This window comes from Cottoperca gobio, chromosome 20, assembly GCF_900634415.1.
Source record: "Cottoperca gobio chromosome 20, fCotGob3.1, whole genome shotgun sequence".
Lineage (NCBI taxonomy): Eukaryota > Metazoa > Chordata > Actinopteri > Perciformes > Bovichtidae > Cottoperca > Cottoperca gobio.
In genome coordinates, this window is record NC_041374.1 from 10,499,865 (window position 1) to 10,522,722 (window position 22,858).

The window sequence follows — 22,858 nt, forward strand, 5'->3', positions numbered from 1 at the left end:
CCTTGAGCAAGGCACTTGACCCTCATCTTCTCCACTCAAGTTCCAATAAGAAAAGCCTGTTCGGCGTTTGGACTTAGCAGCTTCTTGGTATGACTGTATAGAAAGTGTGAGTGTGCAGCAGGGCATAGTATGCACTCTGAAATCCTTCCATCAGTTAGTGAAAGCCTTCAGAAAGTAGGACTCACTGACATCTGTCCGTCCCATGTTCACACATAAAATCCAAACCTGGACGCATTTGAACATCTTTCAATTACTTTTACCAAAAGCTTCACAGAGTGGAGCGGGGACGAAGGATTTGGAATTAGGGAAATCTAAATTGTATCTGTTATGCCACAGAAAATCAGCTTCGCTTTAGGAAAAGAGTCCAGCTCAAAACCAGAACACATAGTACTGTGATGGTGAAGAGTGTTCGCAGGCTGATGCACATCACACTGTACACAGACGTCCATATCGTTTCTGTCTTTCCTTTCTCATCATGTCCAAATTCCATGAATTCCATGCGTCTCTCGGGCGTTCGCTTGAAGGTACAATGCGTAAAATATATCGAAAATGTCTGCTTTGACTGTAAACTTTGATGGATGGACCCAGTACTCACACACACACACACACACACACACACACACACACACACACACACACACACACACACACACACAAATAACCCCATAAAAAACCCCTTTGGTGAGATTACATCGCTCCATTACACCTTGTATGTTCTCTTCACCAATGAAAGAGGGGCAGAGAATGTAAGAGACACAAAGGAATCACACACTGCCCTCCCTTGAGGCCGTGCATGTGTCAGGAGAGTTGTCAGAGTTTAATTTGATTTGTGCATTTGAGTTCTTTTTAATGCTGGAGCCAGTATTATCCACTCCTGTAACTCCCACTACATTTCACACAGGGTTCGTAGGAAGCTAAAATATGTAGTGTAATAATCATAAACAGACAGGTAACATACATTTTCAAGTTTAATTTATTCTGCATAAGATTACCAGAATCATACTCGCTGGCTTCGTACTGAACATAATAATTTAAAATAAACGTAAAGTGAGTTAGTGATCACTTTAAATGACAGTTTCTCCCACAAGAAGTAAAGAAAGAAGGCTGTAAAAGAGTATGGAAGATTGTCTGGATTCACAAGAGATGGTTAAAAGAAAGACACAACATTAGGGGGGTGGAGGTTTTGCAAATAGTCCTAAAATAGTTGTGGAAAACATTTCATTCATTAAATTGATTTTATTGTCAGAGTTTCTGTTGATCTTTGTGTTCAGACAACACAGAACCCAAGAGACTGGACAGGAGAGGGAGATCAATGAGCACCTGTGTGTGTGTGTGTGTGTGTGTGTGTGTGTGTGTGTGTGTGTGTGTGTGTGTGTGTGTGTGTGTGTGTGTGTGTGTGTGTGTGAGAGAGATGGGGTGGGGGCACACATAGAAACTGGCCTTTAATGAAATATACCTGAACGAGACAGAGAAACAAATAAACTGTGTAACAACTCAACAACTCTCATACACACGTATACTCAGATAAACAAGATATCTCTTATTTATCTTTTGTCACATATCAATTTAATATCAATTTTCATGTTACGGAACGATATTATGTTTTAGTTTTTTTTCTTAATTGGGATATTTAGTCAGCCACAACATTGTGCTCCCGTAGTTTAGATTGAAATGAAAGCATCAATAGTCATACAGGAAATATCATTACGCTGTCACATAATAAGGTAACAACTCAATAGCATATTGAAGTTACCTTATTTGAGTCAAGTATTGACAAAATCAGATTTAATGTATTGATTTTGTTTATATTTCCAGCTTACTAGCTTACTCTGTCGCACACAAACAAAACGGAGGCGCCACAAATCCACATTGTCAGCAGAAGCTTGCAAGGAATGCAAATAGTCAAATAGTTTTTTCCCCCGGATTATATATATATTGCATTTCACAGGCCTTAAACATATTGCTCCCATGACAATATGATTTCACCCCGAGGAATGCTGAGACCGTCTCTTTCAGCCTGAAACCTGATAACTCATCCTGATCTGGTGCATCACCCGAGTGGCTCACTTGGTCTGGAAACAAAGAATTCAACACATGAAGAGCATGCGCCTGATGACGCAGCCATCTGCAGGTTTGTTGCCCTCTGAAGGAGCGCCGGTGCCCTCCTGTCACTGGTGGTCTTAGTTTTGACACACATCGTTTTCAGTTATGGAAAAGAAAATGCAATACTCAAATAGCACAAGATAGTTTCATCTTGAACTATAATTTCACAAAGTTTCAACTTTCTTATCAGCCGTGCATTTAAACAGGGTTTCAATGTTTAACATGTCAACATGTAATCAACATCAGTGTTCACCGCTAAAACAAGTTATGCACACAGCACTGAACGTTCGCCTCCATTCCTCCTGCCAAACCCCAGTTTCTGCTGGTATCTGCACCATGGGGAGCTCAGAAAATGTCGTCCCCTGTGGCATCACCACACACCATCTGCCTCATCGCTCACAGCGCCTGGCAGCGCCCAAAGCATCTCCCCCGTCAACCCCTAAAGCCGTTCTCCGGGAGGTCAGTCCAGTCCATCTCTTTTTCCCTGTACCCCTAAGTGATATAGGTTGCACTCAAACTTTGTGACCAAAAATGTGCCTTAAGGTTTCAGCACACACAAGTTGAAATCTTTCACATGACAGTCTTTTCCCTCCCCATCCATACACTTGAAACTCTATGTATACCCCAGCAGGTGCCAGGCCCTCAGGCCACACGTGCAGAGTTGGAGGCATGAGTGATTAATGACCCATAGAGTCTCATACTAAGCTGGCAGCACTAGTCTAAGAGCACATCCGGCCTCCTCAACAGATATGAGTTTATACTACAGTTGCTGGAATGGTGCCACCCCACGCTCAAGGTCAGACTTTATCTTTGCTTCTGGACCGGCAGGTGAGCGACTCGAGCCCTGAGGCAGTGATATCAAGACCAAAAGGAAAGCCTCCAGTTTCCCCTGGATATATATGACATGAAGCCTGCGGTGGTATTAAGACAATGCCACAGGGAAGAAGCTGCCAAGTTTTTGATAATCACCACCCTGCACATGTAGTGGAGTTAAAAGAGAGAGCCCTTCCACTTCAACATCCCGGGTTCAATCACTTGTAATGAGCCCTCTCTGTTCTTAGTGACCCATTCCTCCGAGCGGAGGTATACCTAGAGTCATTTAAGCTCTGTCCCTTCACACTGAGGGCCGTTTATTAGCTGTGAGAAAGAACTCCCCCTCCAAGCAACGGTTGTTTTTACCCTCTTTGACCATCGCAGGAGACTCAAAAACAACTGGAGAAGAAGCTGTCCTTCTTGTGTGTTGTTCATTCCATAAAATGGGTCATCATCATTGGCAGATAAAAAAGAAAAATGGCCTACTTAGCCCTAATTCAGCTGCACATACCACACCGCAACCACTTCGTAACAGTAGCCAAACTGAGCGGAGCTGTAAGATCCCCTGAGTAACCTGAACTGGCTCGTTTCAGCTGCTTTCCACCTTCATCAAGCATCACAAAAATCATTATTAAGTTAAATCAAACAATACACAACCAAGGAGCATGATAGACAGGCATGCACAGTGAGGTGAAGTGCAGCTGAAATCAAAGGAAGAAACAAAAGGAGAGGAAAAAAGGAAAAAGAATAAAGGAGACAAAGTCAAAAACGCATTAGTGCGAGGGAAAAGAGACATTACAGGAAGGAGTTGAGGTAATGATGGGAGTATTAACGGGAGAAAGAGTTCATAAAAGGGAGAGAGAGAAACTGAATTAGCATGTCAGTTAGTGTCTCCCTTTTTTGTTTTATTATCCGTCACAGTAACAGGTGTATTCTGCCGGCGGTAAGCGGGGTAATAATTTGACCCGTGTATTTGCTGATAGATATTAAATTGAACTCGAGACAAACACGCTGACTTCACTGTGGAATGACCTTGAGGAGGAAATGAAATTTAAAAAAAAAGCATTTCACTGGATGCTCCTCTGTAAGCAGGTGATAATTTAAAAAGAAATGACCGATCATAGTTATCTCAGCTTTAGCGACTAACACGTCTGTGACCTATTGTTACCTCGCTGTTTATTGCAGGTGAGAAAATGGAAACAGCCCTCCTGGTTCTGATGTGCCAAATAGTGAATATAATAAGCTGCGTGAGATAGAGAGCCAAAACCTGCAGACCAACCACAATGTTCTGCAAAGAGATCATTAAAAAGCAATTGGCAAGAGATTTTGAAACACTTCTATTATCACCTCGTGCAGTTGAAAGAAAGACAGCAAATGAACGCCTGGCAGAGGGAAGCATTTCTCTCTGTGGTTCAATCATCTGCCAGCTGAGAGAGTTTTCATGCTGTGCATTAAATGTGACTCAGGTGTCTCTTTATTTTGATGAAGGACTTTGTGACATAATTCAGTCTTGTACATACATCACAGGCAGATCTGGAGAACGTAGAAAGTTACGAATTTACTTTATTGTTTTTTGTTTTGCAGCTTTTACGGCATATTATTTTAGCCTCTTGATGCAAAGTGTTACCCTCTTTAGATGAGAAGATGGAATATAATTATCATTAGGGAATTAATGAGTTTCAGAGGTTCTGGTATGCAGAGTGTGTTACCTTTGGACAGAGCTATGCTAGCTGTTTCCCCCTGTTTCCAGTCTTAATGCTAAGCTAAGCTAATCTAACTGGCTGTAGCTTCATATGTAATGGACACATATGAGAGTGTTCTTCATCTTAATAATAATAATAAACATCTAAGTTTGAACAATGGCTGCACACACAGCGCTTGTGATGACTGACCCACTGGTTGTAATAAACCTCCTTCTTGCCAGACGAATGTGGCTGCATTGTAGTCTTCACCTCGTCGCTCTCTTTACCACTGACCCACTTTTCTTCCCCAGAAAAGCAAACAATATCATATTTGAGAATTCCAAACAGAGGACGTGAGAAAAGAGAAGATCAGAGTGAAACAAGACAATGTGGTTCAAAAAGAGAAAGTTGCAAAAAAGTGGGAGAAAGGAAAAGGATAAATATTAGAAAGTTTGATGGACAAGGACGGGTGAGCAGGTTAGATAGCTGCGGAGAGAAGAGAGAGCCGATCAAACATTCAGGTGGCGTGGCCTTGTGAAAAAACTCCCTGCCAATGAAGAATGCACTCAGCCTGGAATTTATTCATAGATGTATTTATAATGCATGCCCACAGAATGAATGATTCCCATGCATCTGAGCATAGCATGTGTGTGTGTAGCCTATACATCACTGTGCAAACTGTGTGTTAAGCGTGTGTATGATTCCCCCCCCCCCCCCTATGTGCCGTCTGTCTGGGAGACAGGGCAAGTGCTGATTGATGAGAGAACGTTTGTTTTAACGAGCCTCCGGAGTGGATTCACCTTGAGAGAGATTTTGGTTCTCGCTTTACACAGCTTCTGCTGCTGTGTGAAGATCTCTCAAGCATACAGCCTGACTGCTTGTGTGTGTGTGTGTGTGTGTGTGTGTGTGTGTGTGTGTGTGTGTGTGTGTGTGTGTGTGTGTGTGTGTGTGTGTGTGTGTGTGCGTGTGTGTCTATGCGTGTGTGTTTTGCTTGTGTATATTTGTGAGTTTTCTGGTGTGCCTGCATTTTTTGAGCGCGTTTGTGTAAGTGTGTTTGCAGTGAGTGAGAGAGAGTGTGTGTGAGTGTGTGTGTGTGTGTGTGTGTGTGTGTGTGTGTTTGTGTGCTATACATTATTGATTGTGTACCCATTTAGGTTTTTGTCTTTCCCAGTGACATTTCTTTCTCATACTCTAAATATCATACTAAATATCATACTAAATATCATACTAATTCATCTATGATTTGATTAATTAATTAGTTTATGAATGAAATTGTTTTTGCAGTGTGTGACTGATCAGCAGCCGTCACGGTCTTTGGCCATATTCATTAAACATAAAGAAAATTATCCAATTAAGTAATAATTTTTGCTTTGGTTAAGATTTGATATTTTACACTTGATATCATCTGACATGCATTTAATATCTAAAGAATATATATTTAAATGTCACTAAAAGGAGTCAAATTTAGATGTGTTATGTTTTAAAATAGTGGAATCAGCCTTTTAAATGCACATTCCCAGAATGAACAAAAAGTCTTCAAGTAGCTAATCATGAAGAGACGTCGATGGTTTACTGGGGGGAATTTTTAGTGCCTGCTGGAGTCAATACTCTACAAGCTATTTTAAGAAATCTCATGTGTAAATGTATTTGCCGGATTAATGACTCTGAAAATGAAATCATCTTCTTGGGCTTATCAAACATACGGTTTAGTATCACACGCTACCAATCCCAGCTGTGGAGGTATTGGTGCAGTCGTCTGATTTATATTATTTTTATTCCACGAGTTTGTGCTTTTGTATGCGATTTATTCCATGTAAAGTCTTGTCTTTTATCCGGACCCTGAGTCATTAATAACGTTTTGATTGATTAATTGATTACCAGGACATGACCTCAGTGTCCTCAGTGGATTCTGTAGCACTGGTTTGCAGGGACTGCAGCCAAATAATTTAATTTTGTTGTTGTTCCAGTCGATATTGAAGAAATGCACAACTGTTTCAGTGTCAGATTTCAATCCCTCCTTTGTTTTGATCATCCCACCTAAAGACAGCAGGGTGGCAGACATAGTTTGGCAGCTTCTCGTTCATCGATCCTTGCTGTACATTTGTTAAGCTAAAGACTACAGACCCGGTAGTTATCCCTATGGATATGAGTCTAATTGTATGTTAATGCTCTATTAAACTAAATTAGAATTAAACATTAAACTAATCTTCAATAAAAGTGTCATCACGTATAGGTCAGTGATGTTAAAGCATCTGTTTTAGAGGTTCTTGACATTTTAAAGATTTTAAGATTCACTTACACCCCTAAATATGCTATTTTTTATAAGTTTAGTATATAAGATTCATATTATTCCCTATTATTTAAATGATTTAATTGCTGTTTTGTTTATTAGATGATAAATTGGACATCTGTTCAGTACCCATGTTGTAATGGGGCACATACTGATGGCTACAGTGAAAGCAGTGAAAAACCTTAGAGTGGAATTAAACTATTTCTCAATTTGCTGGAGAACCCTCGACTCTCTCCTCCTCTGGGACTGAAGAATTACACCTTTTTGTAAGCAATGAAACAAAACGCAGTTCCCCTGCTGGCCTCTAGGGGTCCTCGTCACTAATTCCCGCCTCTCTTCGTGCTGCAGGTTGAGCTCCCTGCGCTCTCCTCGACTGTGCACGGCATCAATTGCGGAAGTTGCATCTTTCTGTGAGTTTTAAGTGAATACTTGTAAAGCAAAGCAATGACAGGTTTAACATGTGAAGTCGGGTTGTTAGTCGGGAAGTGTAGCATCGGTACACGTGTTGTTTATGTCGGAATAGTGACGGGTTTATCTGTGAAACGACGGAGAGCCGCGTGGCTCATTGCTGCACTGTCTCTCCATACATCGTGTTGTGAAACTAGAGTCGCACCTAAAGACGTCAAACGCCAATTCCCCCGAGGAGGTGTTGCCTAATACGTGTCCCGAATGGTTAAACAGGGTCGGTTACTGTTAAATGAGCTTATGATTCACTGGTTTAGCAGCATAGTTTTAACACGAGTATTGCATCACGAGCTGCTGCATTAATATAAGTGGAGTATTTTGTTTCTGCAGGTTGATGGGGGTGGGCTGTTGTTGTTGCAGTGAAACACAAACCTGTGTGTAATAAACCAGATTTAAAGTCTTAACTAGTTTGCTTTGAATACTTTCAAATACTTTGCACATGCTCTTAAAAGAGAAAAGTAATTGAGCAAGTATAGTTTTGACATCTGTAAAAACACTAAATCACAGAAAAGCAGAATGTGGGTGCAGATGTGACAGTACTATTAAAACTCATTGTAGCAGATGTTAATAATTGACGAGCTTTAAATGAAATCAAGGTCTTAATTTATTATATGCACAACAATTACAGAGTAGTTGTGATGAAGATGTTAAGTTTCACGCTCCCTCCAACAATGCTAATTTATTAAAGAAGATTGCACAAGTTAAAAACAAAATAAGAATCCAAACATAAAATAGCGCAAGATAAAATAAGGAATAAAAATATAACTGGCTAAATAAAATGTAAAATACTTTATATTTGGGGGAAAATATGAAAATAAATAATATTTAATTTGAATTATGGGACTAAAATCATGTTTAATTAAAAGATATTAGGCTTTATTTAGAAAACCAGCCTGAAAGGTTTTACTTTTAGTGGGTTGTGGAAAGGTAGCTGCATTTTCAGAGGTGTGTGGGATGTTTAATGATTACATAATTCCATTTTATGGCTGCTAAAGTTCAGTTCATTTTCTAAATGAATATCGTCCAGTGGTAGCTACTTATGTTAATAATTGAAGGAGGAAGATTTGTTATTATTGAGGGGAGGTTTAAGGAGGTTGTTAAAAGTTCAACAGAGGTTGTTTTTTATTATTATTGTGACCAGCATCTACACACTGCAGATATTCTTCCATGTAGCAACATTTCAAGTTTACTGTTAAACTTAGTCTGCAAAGAATGATAACATTATTGTGTAGCCTATACCATTTGGCATTTAGTCTTTTGGTAAACTAAAACCTCTTCATTATTATATGATTGATTGTTGCTTAATAATGTTTTAGAGCTGCAGATAGTGAATCAGAATCATGCCCGTTCTTATTTCTTAGATGCCAAAGTGTTACTTTGAATTGCTTGTTGTGTCCACTGACCAAACGTCCGCCCAGAAACCCCAAAATATTTAATTCATTTTCAAATGTGACAGAAAAAGCAGTAAATCCACACATTTGAGAAGCTGGAAGCATCAGATGTTTGGTATATTTTCTTGAGAAATAATTAAAGGAACATTAGTGATGCATTAATGAAACTATTTATCAATTATCAGATTAATTTTCCTTCACGTGATTTATCTACAGAGGGTTGTTTCTTCTTCAGTAGTGTGACGACTGTCCCGACTCAGTGTTGAATTATTATTATTATTATTATTATTATTATTATTATTATTATTATCATTATTATCACAGGCAACGTGTTATGTCAGTTTGAACTGCGATTATGCTTAAGTCCATTATTCAATTAGTAGATGAAAGAAAATCAATGCTGCTGCTGATGGTGTTTTCATGTTCATAAAAAATTAAATTTTATAGACCAAACAATAAATCAAGAAAATAATCTGCACAATTGCACTTTTAGTTTTTTTGTTTCTTGAGTTACACAGTGATCCAACCTTAGTGTCCTCACGCTCTCTTGTGCATGTCAGTGTTTGTATTCAGTCACTCTGCCTGTTTCAGGGGGAATTATTAGCCCGGAGGAATGCTGCTGGTAAACTGGGATTAGAGACGTCTCATTGGTTCAAAAACAAAAGACGAGAATATAAAAAGAAGAGTAGCAACAGTGTCTGTCCTCCTCCCCTCAGTTCCAGGTGAGTCGACTGATTGAAGACTGTGGACCGTGGCCATGGATGAAGAGTTGACGCCTCTGGACTGCCTGCTGCCCTCAGGTACTGCCTTTCACACACACATTCCCTTGGTGCAGAACACATATACACGCAATCAATCAAATACGCAGGTCCATGCACATATGCTGTGTTTACCCACAAGCTACAAACACAGATCCAAACACAGATCTGTATGCGTCTGATCAAAACACACACTAACTCACATCACTGTCGCACTTGTTTTCCACTCTCTGCTTCTCCCAGTCACTCTGACTCACAGAGACAGTCTTTGGGGATTTCAAACTCAAAAAGAAATCACTGGCACTTTCATGACAACAATGCGTATATGTATGAGATGCACTTCCCTTTGTCTTTTCTGTTTGGATGCGTAAATAATGAATGGTTGTTGAAAGAATGCCTGATGTGTTTGCTTGTAGTGGTAGCTGTTTGGGAAAAACAAACTTTGAGGAGGCATTTCGATTATTGAAATATTTCTAAAAATAGATAATCTTGTGAATAATATCCCTGTCATCATATAAATTCACTTTGTTCAAACACAACACTAGAAAATATTTAATATGATATCTGACTGAAAAAAAAAAGAATCCCTCTTGTACATTTATTATCTCTTTTCCAAAATGAAGTAGCAATGTTTTTGCAGCAAGATACATTTCCCAAAAGATGTTTTGTATCTGCTACAGATGGTCAGCACAGACTGCCCCACAGTACAGAGGAGAACGCTCGTTATAACCGCCTTTAGCCACTGCTCTCTGGTCACGCTGTGTGTGTGCTCCCTGGTGGTGCGAGGGTGGAGGAAGGAAAGCTGATACGAGCCTCGGGGCAGTTTTACCCAGAGCTGTAAAGGTCAGCGTGGCCTGTAGGGTAGAGAGCAGGCATATGTAGTCCGCTGCACATTTTTTATTTACATGTAATTTATCTATCTATTATATAAAGAGCTAATTGTATAACTAACTTGAAAAAGATTCCCTTCTTACATGCTTGTACATTGATAATAAAAGGCGCTGCCATTTGTTGAGTAGCAACAAGTAGACTCTGTCCAAATTAAATTGTGCTTTTGCACTGGCTAGACATATCGTCCACCCACAGAAAGATATAAATTGACAGTTTAGGAGAGAAAAACTAAAGTTCTGTCTCCAGAAAGCTCAACCGGGTCAGAGCTTTTGCGTCTCTCGTGCTTCTTGGAGTCACCAGCGTACAGGCACAGAGGAACCCGCAGAGTAAGCATACTGCATGCATCCACTGACGAGGTATCGATGAATGATGTTGTGGTGTGTCAACCTGCCGCTGTTTGGACAGCTGAAGAATCTTTTATGGATTTAAGGAACGTAAGGTGGAAATGCCAAGGACTGTTGAATAAGGATTTAATCAAACGGACAAAAACAAAGCCACAACCTTATACAAGCCGACGCACTTTGAAAACCTTCAGCTCGCCTTCATCCCCTGATCTTTGACTCGCTGCTGCATTGATTGCATTTGCTTTCCATCTGATACGAACACAATCTGTGCATCAAATTAAAAAATAATAACGGCTTTAATTGTCGAGTAATCGTCAGTTTTTCAAGCAAAAATAACAAAACACTGATTCCATCTTCTGCAATATGAGGATTCTTTGTTTTATATAATTCTAAAGTTAAAATCTTAGAGTTTTGGACTCTTTGTCAGACAAAACAATTTGAAGACTTGCTTTGAACTTTTGATGGACATTCTGTCATGAATGAATCAATAAATTGTAAATAATCTACAGATGAATCAGTCCTTTAACATCCAACATCTTTAGTTGCAGAACGTTACTTGTGCCACTGCAGGAACACAGCCTTTAGTATTGGTGCTGCATTGTGTACCATGTACTTAGTGCAGGCTGTGTTATGGTGCATCGCTCTCTTCTCTCTTCGTGTCTCTCTCCCTCTCTGTCTCTATTGATTGCTGTTTGAAGGTTATAATCCTCCTGCTGGACTACAAAGGCCACTGTAATTGTGCTCCTGTATGTGTACATATGTTTGTATATACTTGACATTCTCCCACATGTGAGTGATTTGCACAGAGCAGGAACATAGAAGTGTTGTTGTTGTTGTTTTTTTAATGCTTGTACAGCTCCAAAATCAATAACACTCAAATGCCAACATCAGTCAAGACGCACTCACTTCTGATCGGATGCTATGAGCAGCTTTTAAAGCATCGCAACAAATGTTTACTCAAACATGTTAGCGGAGCATTACAGGCGACGCTCTCTGTGCAAATCCAGGATTTATACTACACATTTCACAGAGTGTTTAATAATCCCCATAACGGCTGCAGAACAGAATAGATCAAAGCACACACACACACACACACACACAAACACACAACCTCCTGATGGTACACTTGTCTTGATAACTATAACCTGTATTCTATGTACAGTATAGTGAAACAATCCCCCGCCCCCCCCCCCATTAGATACATTTCGAGAATATTTCCATGAAACTGTATTTCCGTGTTTTCATCTCTTGCAGGAAATGCTTATCTAGACTCTCTGTGGAGAATGTGAAAACAGCCCCTGGATGTCTGCATTTTAAAATCCCTAGTGTGCAAAGTTAGCCTTTTAAATTTCATCTTTTTAATTATAAAGGCATATTCCTGAAGTGTGTTTGTGTGTGTGTGTGTGTGGTATTAATGCTGTCTGGCACAGTCTCAGAATCCCAAGGTGACATTTCTTTGAGCGGAGTGCACAAAAGGCCGTGCACCTCCTTGGTGTGTGTGTTTGCGGGGAGGTGAGTGTTTTTGCGACAAGGGGTTATCTGGAAAGTCACGGCTGGTTGAGTTTTTCTTTTGTTCTCTGTACACCTCCAGCCAATTAAGAGACAAGACTGACAAATCTACTCCTCCTCTTTCTCCTCCTCACCTACCCCTCCTCGTGTCCTCCTTTCTATTCCTCCTCCTTTGTGTCTCCTTTGTGTCTCCTCTCTTCCTTTCCTCGACCTTTTACCATCCTCTGCTGGGGTTGACTGTGGTATCGGAAATGACCTTCTAGTGATGTGAACTTTTTAACTACATCAAGCCCACTGCTGCACCACAGTCACACCTGAAGGACAGTTCTCTCTTCTTCTTCTGCACACAGCCAACTCAAAATGCTCTCTTCACACTACAGAAAGACACAAGGACATTTGCACCTACAGTGTCTTCTTCTTCGAGTATGGCGGAGGAGGAGGAGGGGGCGGAGGAGGAGGGGAGGGGAGGGGGAGGGAGGAAGGGGGGAGGAAAAGAAGAGGAAAGAAGGAAGAAGAAAGGAGGAGGAAAGAAGAGAGAGGAAGAGAAGGAGGGGGACGAAGAGCCGCGGAAGATGGAGGAAAAGACGAAAGAAGGAGGAGGAGAGAGACGGGAGGGGAAGAAGCACAGAAGGAAGAAGAGAATCATCCATTAGGAAGAAAGGATCCTTTACCTCTCCTCCTCTTCTTCATCACTCAGGGAAGAGAGACCCTCCCCCCTTCTCCTCTCTTCTTCTTTTATTATGTATTCAGCCGTCCTCATCATCCTTCTTCTCCTCACTTCCCCTCCTTCTTCTTTTTCTTCTTCTTCTTCTTCTTCTTCTTCTTCTTCTTCTTCTCTTCTTCTTCTTGAAGTGTAGTGTAGTGGGACAGATATCAGCTTTATTATATATGGCATGTCAGGTTGTTCCAAAACTAGAATCCAGTTGTGTGGAATTTTCCAAAATACAGTTTAGGAGCAAGGGAGCGTTGATTAAGCATATGGCATATTTGGTTTTGCTACAAAAGGCAGCAACTTTAAAAATGGATGAGAAATCCTTCATAAGGACAGAAATGAGAGTGAGAGATAAATGAGCAGACAGTGAGATGTTGTTCTTTAGTCTTTGCTCCGTCAAGGCTTTTCTAGCAACTCTGTTTTCACTTTGTCAATAAATGCAGAGCTTCTCATCATTATCTCCTGCAGATAGAAATATGAATATTCTAAAGTGTTAGTCGGGGATCTGCATTAGAAGCCGAGCAGAAGAAAAGCTAAAAGCAATGTGGGTTGAAAGGGGAAATAGATTTGTAAAATGATGCACCCTGGGACAGAGACTTGGAAAGAGAGATGCTACGTCAGGTTGTTTTCCCTTGTGCTGTTTTGACCTTGTAGTTACAGCTGCTGTGTCACTAAGGTCAAGGTATTCAACTGGGTATCGATGATGTGTGCGAGCACATGTGAGTCCTTTAACCTACAACTAATAGTAAGGACGTAGAAATGGATTGTGACCCTGGTCCATGAGGGAAAAGGTTCTGTAGTTGAGGATTTGAATAAACATTATTTCTCTCTCTGTGTGTAGAGCATGATAATGTCCTCATTGTCACAGCATTGTTCTTTATTTAGCACATTCAATGCCACAAACAGCAGCCTTCATTTTTTAAACATGCCAGCAGTGATGTGTCGTGTCGTCCGTCGTGTCTCTATCTGTTTGGTTCTGATTCATACTTTACCCTTTCCTCCTGCCTTCTGTTGTCTTGTGCAGGCACGCAGAGGATCTGTCTGATTCTTCTCAACCAGCCTCTGGATAAAGACTTCCTGCACATCCTCTGGAGTAAAGGTAAATCTCACTCATCACCAACACAGATCCAACAAGCCCCCTTGATGTCACTTAGATCCCATCTTCATTGCTTTGCACCGAGCATGTATTCCCCTGTGGTTTTTTATCAGACTGCGCTCTGACCTGTGTCGTCTCCACCGTCCACAATCTTAATTACTGTCATCTCATTGGAAATGCCTCCTCTCTGCCCTGTGCCCACATGTCCTGTGAGATGTGTTTTAATAAAGTCAAAACACATAGATTGATATAACTCCTGTGGCTGCAGGACCCGAACAATTTATATAATAAGAACAAAGCTAATATTAAAGTAAATACACTTCCATTGCATCCACAGCCTGAATATGCAGCAGGGTTAAATAACTAAATGAGTTTCAGTTGAAACAGAATCATCAGATGTATTGGTCTGTATTGGTTTCATTCATCAGCTTTCACAGCACTGAACCATCTTAACTGCACAGTTTATTTTATTCATTCAAAGCACGTCGTAAGGTCTCGAGGTAACAAGAAGAGCACATCTATTCGGATTCATTAAAGTGTATACATTTATTATCGCTAATTGGTTGATTAATAACATGAACACAGGCAGAGGCAGTAAGTGTCCACTTCACTCAGCGGGGGGAGTGACTCAGTCGATATAAACAAACCCACTAGACCCAAGACCTCTGCGTTCAGAACATGGGCGTTTCAGTCATAACAAATCCACCTTCGCTGACACTGAGCTGTTGCAAAGAACATCCTCTTCTGTGTACAAGGGAGGGGACTTACGTTCATATTCAAACATACAGTACTGGTTGTGTAACACAAAGAGTCACAGTCACTGAAGAGCTGTGCAAAGTCACATCAGCAACCTGCTAGTTACAAGCTGCTGGCAATATATGAACCAAAGGAAGTCTCCTCGATTTTTTGTAGTTGGTTGACTAAAGGATGTAAAAAAAATAGATTAGATTTTCTTTGCTTCATGAATACTCCAGGGCCCTTTATCAGAGTGAAATACAACCAGAATAATAGAACACTCAACAACAAGAGAAATGCGCAAAAAGATAATCGTTTGTGAAGAGAAGTGGAGCTCCAGACTCCCTGAAGTGTCGCTTATAAGATAGTGTGGATGCCTAGCCGTGGAGCTACTTGGCTGTGATGTATTAAATATGCAAAGCTGACTTTGTCATCTCAACCTGCATCCTGCATCCTGCAACATTTTGCTTTTGTTTTCATTCGGGGGGGGGGGGGGAAGTGATCAGAAACGGAGCCGAACTGAAGAATAACTGTGCTGATGTTTTAATGCACACAGTTGTTGTTGTTGAGGATGTAGTGGAGAGAAGTGGCCTGCATCACTGCTTCTCAACAGTTTTGATGTTGAGACCATGAAACAAACAACAAAACAAAGTGTAGGCACACTAATTCATCAAAAATGTAATATACAGACGTATGCAATTAGGGAAGAAGCTAAGTAAACAAAGTAACTTCGAAGGCAAACTTGTGATTAAAACCATATCAGATTGAATTTTAATGAACACGGCTTTGATATTCTTATCAACTTAGAAGAAACCCAAGAGGCACCTGAGCTCTTTGCATCCTTCAGCTCTCTCTGTGTTTGTCTTCATGCTGAAGGACCTCCAGAAAATGTTAAATGGCGCCAGACAAAGCAATTGCCTCGTCTGATTTCACACCAAAGGTTGCATGTTGCCCAAAGATAAAGATTCTTTGGATAATTAATTAGGTGAACTTAAAGAAGGGTAAAAACATATACAACATTCATCAAATGGTTTCCATACACAACACTATCAACAAAATCACTCTGTGTTTCAGAAAATTGCAGTTGTGACTTTAAATGGATTCAAAGTGCAAACAATATATTCATTGAAAATAGTTTTTCAATATTCATCTTAAATTGTTAGTTTGCTTCCAATATGTGGTGATATTAGTCTTGTAATAGATTATTTTCGCCCTGTCGACTACAACTGACCCCCACTGTATTTGGAGGTTGATATTTTTCATTTAATAACCTTTTTTTTCAAATGCAAACTGTGAGCAGACCAGCAACGTTTAACTCATGTGGTTATACTCCAGTGATTACATTTCACAAACGTGCATAGTGGAGACATTGCATCCGTTTGCTGATTGTTTCCTCATTTGTTCATATCCCGCTCAAAATGTCCCAATAATACAGGAACAAGAATCTATAAGGAAAGCATTACATCATCAGACCATCCAACTGCACCATTTTGCGTCTACTGTGAGACAGATTGACACATAAGATGTACTTTGACAGTACGACTGTAGTTATATAGCGTTTGAACCCTCTTGGAATCGACCACTTATTCAAGTTTCAGAGAGGTGGTGGTTCTTTTTGCCACTAGCAATGCTTATGTTGTGGATTTCATAAATTGCGCAGCTTTCATGATCAGTTTTGCTGCTGGCAGCAGTGCACATGGGACTTGAAGACGTTTTGACAGCATGGTGACACATGCATGAATGGCACATCTCAGATCTCTCGCAGGCTGGTGGTAAACACGCTTGTAGCGAGTTTATCGTTCCTTACTTGATATGCCATGTATTTGTAATGTTGTTTATGGGATGAGCAGATGTCAGTGTGCGCATGAGCGTGTCTGTGTGTCTCCAGATGGTTGTTCACCTGGAGGCATCACAGCCAGGTCTCCACCCCCCCACACACACAGCCCTCTACGGTCTTCTGATGTCCTGCCCCTGGGCCCCCTCATCACCTGTGGGAGAGGTAGAGCAGCTATCTGGAGGAGTGCAACACTGATCAAAGGGAAGCTCATTTACAGGTGCTGAGTGATGTTGTGAAGTGGGATCAAGCTGCTTATCTCACTCACGCACCCTCTCACTTAACTAGTCCATCACCCACTTGCTCATCTAGTCAGTCAGCCACTCACCTTCAGTCAATCAGGCACTCATTTACTTACTTTCAGATCCTTCACTTACTTCACCGTGTAACAACACAAACAGGCAAATCAATAAAGCAATCAGTGAAGGTAGCTCTCTCTACAAGACAAAACAACAGGCCGCTGCCTGATTTCATCATTTGTTGACATGGAGCAGCTCGCCGAGGTTGACGTTTACCCATCACCCATCAGCCAGTCGAGGATCAGCCTTTGCAATCAAGGCCGGTTGGGTGAAGAGGCTGCAGTGCGTCGACGTGCACACACACACACTTCTCAAACTTCTGCATTTAAGCACGTGTGTCAGATGAAGCAAATATGAATTTAGAAGAAACAAACTGTTATTGAGGATTGATGGAAGGAGATTGTAAGAAAACTGATTAAACATTATAAGAGAATGAGAGCAACAGCTGGTGGGTTTTTGGATAGAGCAGAAGAAAACATCGTAACATAGCGGAGACATATTTGTGCAGGGACTCAGTCAAATTTAAAGCAAGGTGTCGAGAGCAGGCTGCATCTGGAGACAGACTGACAGGTAGAGGGGGAGAGGTGGACTGATAGATGAAGGGAGAGTATCAAGGCATCGTAATAAGGATAATAATCTTTTCACCGCTCTCCGTGACCATTTGCCCTCTCCTGTACCGCGCTAAAGCCCCAACCTGACGGGTATTAATCCTCACCACTAACCTCATCAATACTGGCCTGCTGTAGAGTACAGCCCACAGCAGTGTGTGTGTGTCGGCATGTACAAGCATCTTTTCTGCATCACATTCAACAGCAAAATAGATGATTAAAAAGCACTGAAATGACGCGTCTAGTGCCGTGTGTGGAAGCGCATTATCTCCTGCCCACCATATGTATGTGTCATCCTGCAGAGTGGGTGACGGGAGGAGTTCTGCAGCCTGCAGGGAGGGATTATTATGGCTAGTTAATTTAAAAGGTCATCTCCACTGACTGCTTCTGCTATCAGAGTCCATCAGGCAGCTATGTCCCTGTATGTGAGTTTGTGTTTAGCTTGTTTGTTAAACTCCTATGCTCCGAGCATCAGGATGCAGTTTGTTAGACTTTTAACAGCCAACAATTCATTGTTTTCAGTGGGAGAATGACAGTAATTGTATCTGAGTGCAGATGGAGAGATAATCTTTCTCAAGTTCAGTTTACTCACCTTTGGCATTTACTTTGATGAAGACAAATTGAATGTTAAGAGACCTAAAAAAATAAAAAGACAGATGCTCCCACAGGAATTTCCATTACAATGAAGATTAACTTTTGATTAAGCTTGACCCATTTGAAAATGTTTCAAGAACAGCAATATAAAAAAACGTCAGAAGAACTCTTTTTGACTATTTAACTTGCAGACACGGGAACAATTGAAACCAGAGACATCAAGCATAACAAAGGGAATAAAGTGCTTCAATCTGACAATGTAATGGACAGGAACATTACATATCAAATCAATTACTGATAAATACAAAGCACAAGAAGGTTTTAAAAAAATGAACAGCGTTTCACCTACGTAGTTCAGATCACAGCCATCAATGTTTTAAGTCGAGCTGGTCAGTAAAACTGTAACTAACTTTAACCTTAAACAGACTGTATCGGATAAAACATTCGATTCAGGGTTTCAAATATAAAAACAATGTGCCATACAAATGTTTTATGAGGAAGGAAATGCATTAAATCTGTTTGTGAGTGCAAACACACAATGCCTTTTTGTAAATATAACTTTTAAACTCTTTACGCCTCACTCATTGAATACATGAGCTTTGCTGTGTGGTGTAGCCCCACTGCTCATTTCCCCTCAAGATTAATATAATGTAGAAACTTGTCTTAATTTCCTCTGACATTAGCTGAGGCTCTTTTTGTTTCTGAAGAGGCGGAGAAACCCCGACATAAAGACACAGATTGTAATGTTGACGGTGTAAAGACATGTCAAATGAGGGGAGTAAACTAAATATTGAGAATTAACTCATTGATATTTATGAGATCTGCTTTCATACAGTACTGGAAGGGACCCTTTGCTTATCAAAAATAGATGATAAATATAAATCTCATGATAAAATGTGGCAGTTTGTGGTTGACTGACGGCCCTTTTTATTACACCACCGGATATTAGGCAGAAATATCTTAATAGGATAATAGTTGTGAAAGATTATTATGATGTGTGTGTGTGTGTGTGTGTGTGTGTGTGTGTGTGTGTGTGTGTGTGTGTGTGTGTGTGTGTGTGTGTGTGTGTGTGTGTGTGTATAATGGCAACAGAGCTAAGTAAATGATTGACAGACAGAAGTAACTGTTCTAGAACCTTAAGTCTGAAAATTATTCAGGTTGTGTGTGTGTGTGTTTGTGTGTGTGTGTGTGTGTGTGTGTGTATACACACAGATAATGACAGATAGCTTTAAAGTCTGTCACCACCAGGCATAAAGAAGAGTTTCTCTGTCTTTCAAGTTATCATTTGAAAAGTTTCTCAGCCTTTGCACTCTGTCAGAGATAATGAGTCATTTACATTCCAATCATTTCTTGATGTGAAACATCGGCAGCAGGTGGCGGCTTCACCACCTGCTGCTTGAATAAAGCTTTGAGTATAGCTGTCTTATTTACATCGATGCAAATGTATCTGCATTCCCTCGCTTTTTAAGCACAGTGATAGTTAGATACCCTCCCTTTGTCGGAATAATCATTCCTCTCTATTTAACTCTGCGAGTCTAATTTTATGTGTGAGTCTGTGTGTGCATGTGAATTAACAGTCCTGGTGCTGCACCTAGATAGATACTTTATTAATCCCGAGGGAAAAACCTTTTCAAAACGTTTGTGTTCGGAACTTTACGCTCGACACTGAGCTTCATTTTGTCCTGAGCAATATGCAATATGAGCATACGCGTCATTTGGGTGCAAAAGCTCACACAAACATCAATGGAGAGCGAGCTGTACCCATCATGCCGTTCAGCTGTGTAACAGTTATTAGGGGTCCCCTCCCAATACACTCCACAGTGTGTACATAACACAATATTATTTAATATGTCTAAACATCGCCTTTGTTTGCGTACAAGTGTTGGGATCCTCACAGTATGGAGATTGAGCTATTGACTCAATTTCCCATGATCCTTTGTGTCTAGACCCTCTCTCACTTTCTGCAACCTGATGTCACCTTTTCACACGTAGGTGTGAAAACTCAGCTGATAAATCCAAAACGCAGTCATGTGTTCGCTCTCTTTTCCTGGTAGCCACACAACTGGCACCGTTATCATCCACCTTTTGTCCCTTTTGTTCTACACACGTTCGTGCACGTGTACGCAGAGCATGTAGAGACGTTCACAGGAACACGCACACATTCTTTTCTGCACACACACACACACACACACACACACACACACACACACACACACACACACACACTCTCTCTCTCTGTCTTCCACACACACACTCTCACATTTGTGTACATATTCCCTTTTGATTGCTTGGTATTAAATATTGTGTTTTGACATTTATTATCTTATTAATAAATAATTTTTGGAATATACGTACTGGTTTGTTTAATGTTGTACAAGTGTGAGTATTTCCAACATCTACTATTAAAGAATTCAGAAATCCTTCAACCTTTACTAACTATTGATACGGTCATTGTGTTTATAATTATTAGTTTAATTATCAATCAGATTTTCTAATTCATTGTCTAGTATATTTTATGAGACTACATTAACTGACCATGATATGTTCCTCTGATTCAGAGGACATGGTGCCTCATTGAGGTGACTTGTTATGAATGAAGTCCTACTAATTAATAATGATTCTTAATCATTATTAATTCCTTCTGATAGCCATTTCAAAGTCTTGTATTGAGCTAATGCACCTACTTTATTGTAGTGCCAGTTATTATCAACCCCAATTTAGGATTTTATGAATATGAATAGTTGTATTAATCTTAATTATCTTTAATATTTGTTAATAACCAGACTTGCATAATGTCGTGAGGTGTACCAGTGCTCCAACACAAGAATCTCACAGAGTATCTTTAACTGTGTTTGTGTTTCCTTGCACTAATAAACAGATAAATTGAACGCTGAGACAGGATTTTATAGCTTTGTAAAAAAGAAAATGCTGTTCAAGAACAAAGTAACCTTCAAGGAATGTGTGCTTGCTTGCACAGTTCACATGTCTAACAGACAGCTGTGTCTGGAGCTTATTCTTAAATTATACATCACATCATATCCTATTGTATTACCAAACAAACGACATGCACACTGGCTTGTGGACACTTGGAGGGGGTCTAAAGAATGGACACATTTGGAGAAAGAAAGCCGATGGGACAGGAAGCACGTTTACAACAACTGCCCATCTTGTGGTGCAGGCTTTAGTTAGTTTAAAACTCGGTGCAAGTAGAAAACTAGGGCTGATACTTTTTCCCCTCGTGTGCACCACAATGACCCCAAAAGATAGACTGCCTGCCTGTTTGATTTGAATAAAATAGAGGCCATGAAAGGGCATACATTTGCAAATAGTTTGCATCTAATTTAATCCAACTTGAATACCATTTATGGCAAATAACCACCTCATTTGTCTGTTTTTAAAATCATAAAAGATAAGTGCTCTTTCACTAATGCCCTTTTTAAAGGCTCCAATCAAATGTACTTGTTTGTGTTTCATTTGTTCTGTTTTCTATGGCAGCAAGGTTTCTTTTCTAACTCATTTGGAGCTTATTCAAACTTCACATTTTTGCCAAGGTTTTTATTCAACAAAAGCATTGCTGTTATTGTCCAAACTAGTGCTGTTTTTAAATTGCACATTGTTATTTTTTTCCTTTTTCTGTAAATATATTAATGTGCTCTCAGCGCTGACAGTCAGATATATACAGCATCTCATAGAATAAGTGGATTGCTTTCTTTGTGGTGTATGTTTCCCTTAGGAAGGTAGCCAGCAGGTTACAGAAGCTGTACTGTAGGTGTCCTCACAAAAACCCTGCAAACCTTTTGAAATTAAATTGCACAGAATATATATATTCATGAGGATTAGCACTGGAAAGATCATGGTCACATGTGGGATATGGCTCCTACACACAGCAGATCTCTGTATACAAGGTCCTATCTGAGAATAATTCCCCTGAAAACCATGTGAAACTTACATAAACAGCAAGTCACTAATTCCTAATTCCTTGTAGGTGTTTCATGTGTTCAGGCTTTCTGATTGTGCTAAAGTGCACACTCTAACCTAACTGCTTCATTGTGACCCTGCCCGTCGTTTAATCTGGGTCATATGTAACAGTAACAGTGTCTTCTGTGGATGTAAGGTGAACATTTCCTTTACAACTAAAAGCCTTCACTTACACCGGCTGAATTATCTCTCGTTCAATCTCTCTGTAGCTCTCTTGAGGGCTTGCGCTGATGGAGCTGCCAATCACCTTCATGACATCACTGCTGGGGTTAGAGACAGGTGAGTCTGCCTTGCAGTGTTTTACGTCTTCCTCTGAACATGCAGTTGTGTGCTTATGTTTGTGATAGATAATACTATGGAAGTGTGTTCGTACTGTGTTGTGCATTCAGCATCTCTGTTTGGGTGCATGTGCGTAGGTGTTTCAGGTGAGAAAAAATGCACCCTGTTATGTATTGGTCTTGTGTGTGTTTCTGACAAAGTACTGTACGTGTGCTCTCTGCGACCACATTTGTTGTGTGTGGCTAATGGAGGACTCCTGTCAGGACTCAGATGAATCTGGGGTTCACTGTGTCCCTGAAGTGTTGAGGCTTTCACATTAACATCCTGAGTGTAAGCATGAATGTGTATTTTGTCAGGTTGTGGATGTGATGTTGCGTGTGTTTGTGTGTGTGTGTCCGTCCACCTGCATGCTCTTACAATTCTACCGTGGTAACATCCATTTCTAGGTTGAAGACATCTGACGTCATTCAGGATCAT

The 22,858-nt window shown here is 40.4% G+C and overlaps 1 protein-coding gene across 4 annotated transcripts in view; it reads left to right on the forward strand.

The window, feature by feature from the left end:
* The first annotated feature begins 7,206 nt into the window (after positions 1-7,206).
* The window catches only part of tpk1 (thiamin pyrophosphokinase 1), a 60,957-nt gene continuing 45,305 nt past the window's right edge, over positions 7,207-22,858 (forward strand). For 3 of the 4 annotated variants that reach the window (XM_029458059.1, XM_029458062.1, XM_029458061.1), the window contains exons 1-4: positions 7,207-7,298; positions 9,461-9,544; positions 13,983-14,057; positions 22,312-22,381. In XM_029458059.1, coding sequence (XP_029313919.1) covers positions 9,502-9,544; positions 13,983-14,057; positions 22,312-22,381 — 188 coding nt within the window. In that variant the 5' untranslated portion in view covers positions 7,207-7,298; positions 9,461-9,501. Of the gene's footprint in view, positions 7,299-7,378; positions 7,571-9,460; positions 9,545-13,982; positions 14,058-22,311; positions 22,382-22,858 lie in introns of those variants that run through there. The other variant, XM_029458060.1, reaches the window with a different exon arrangement.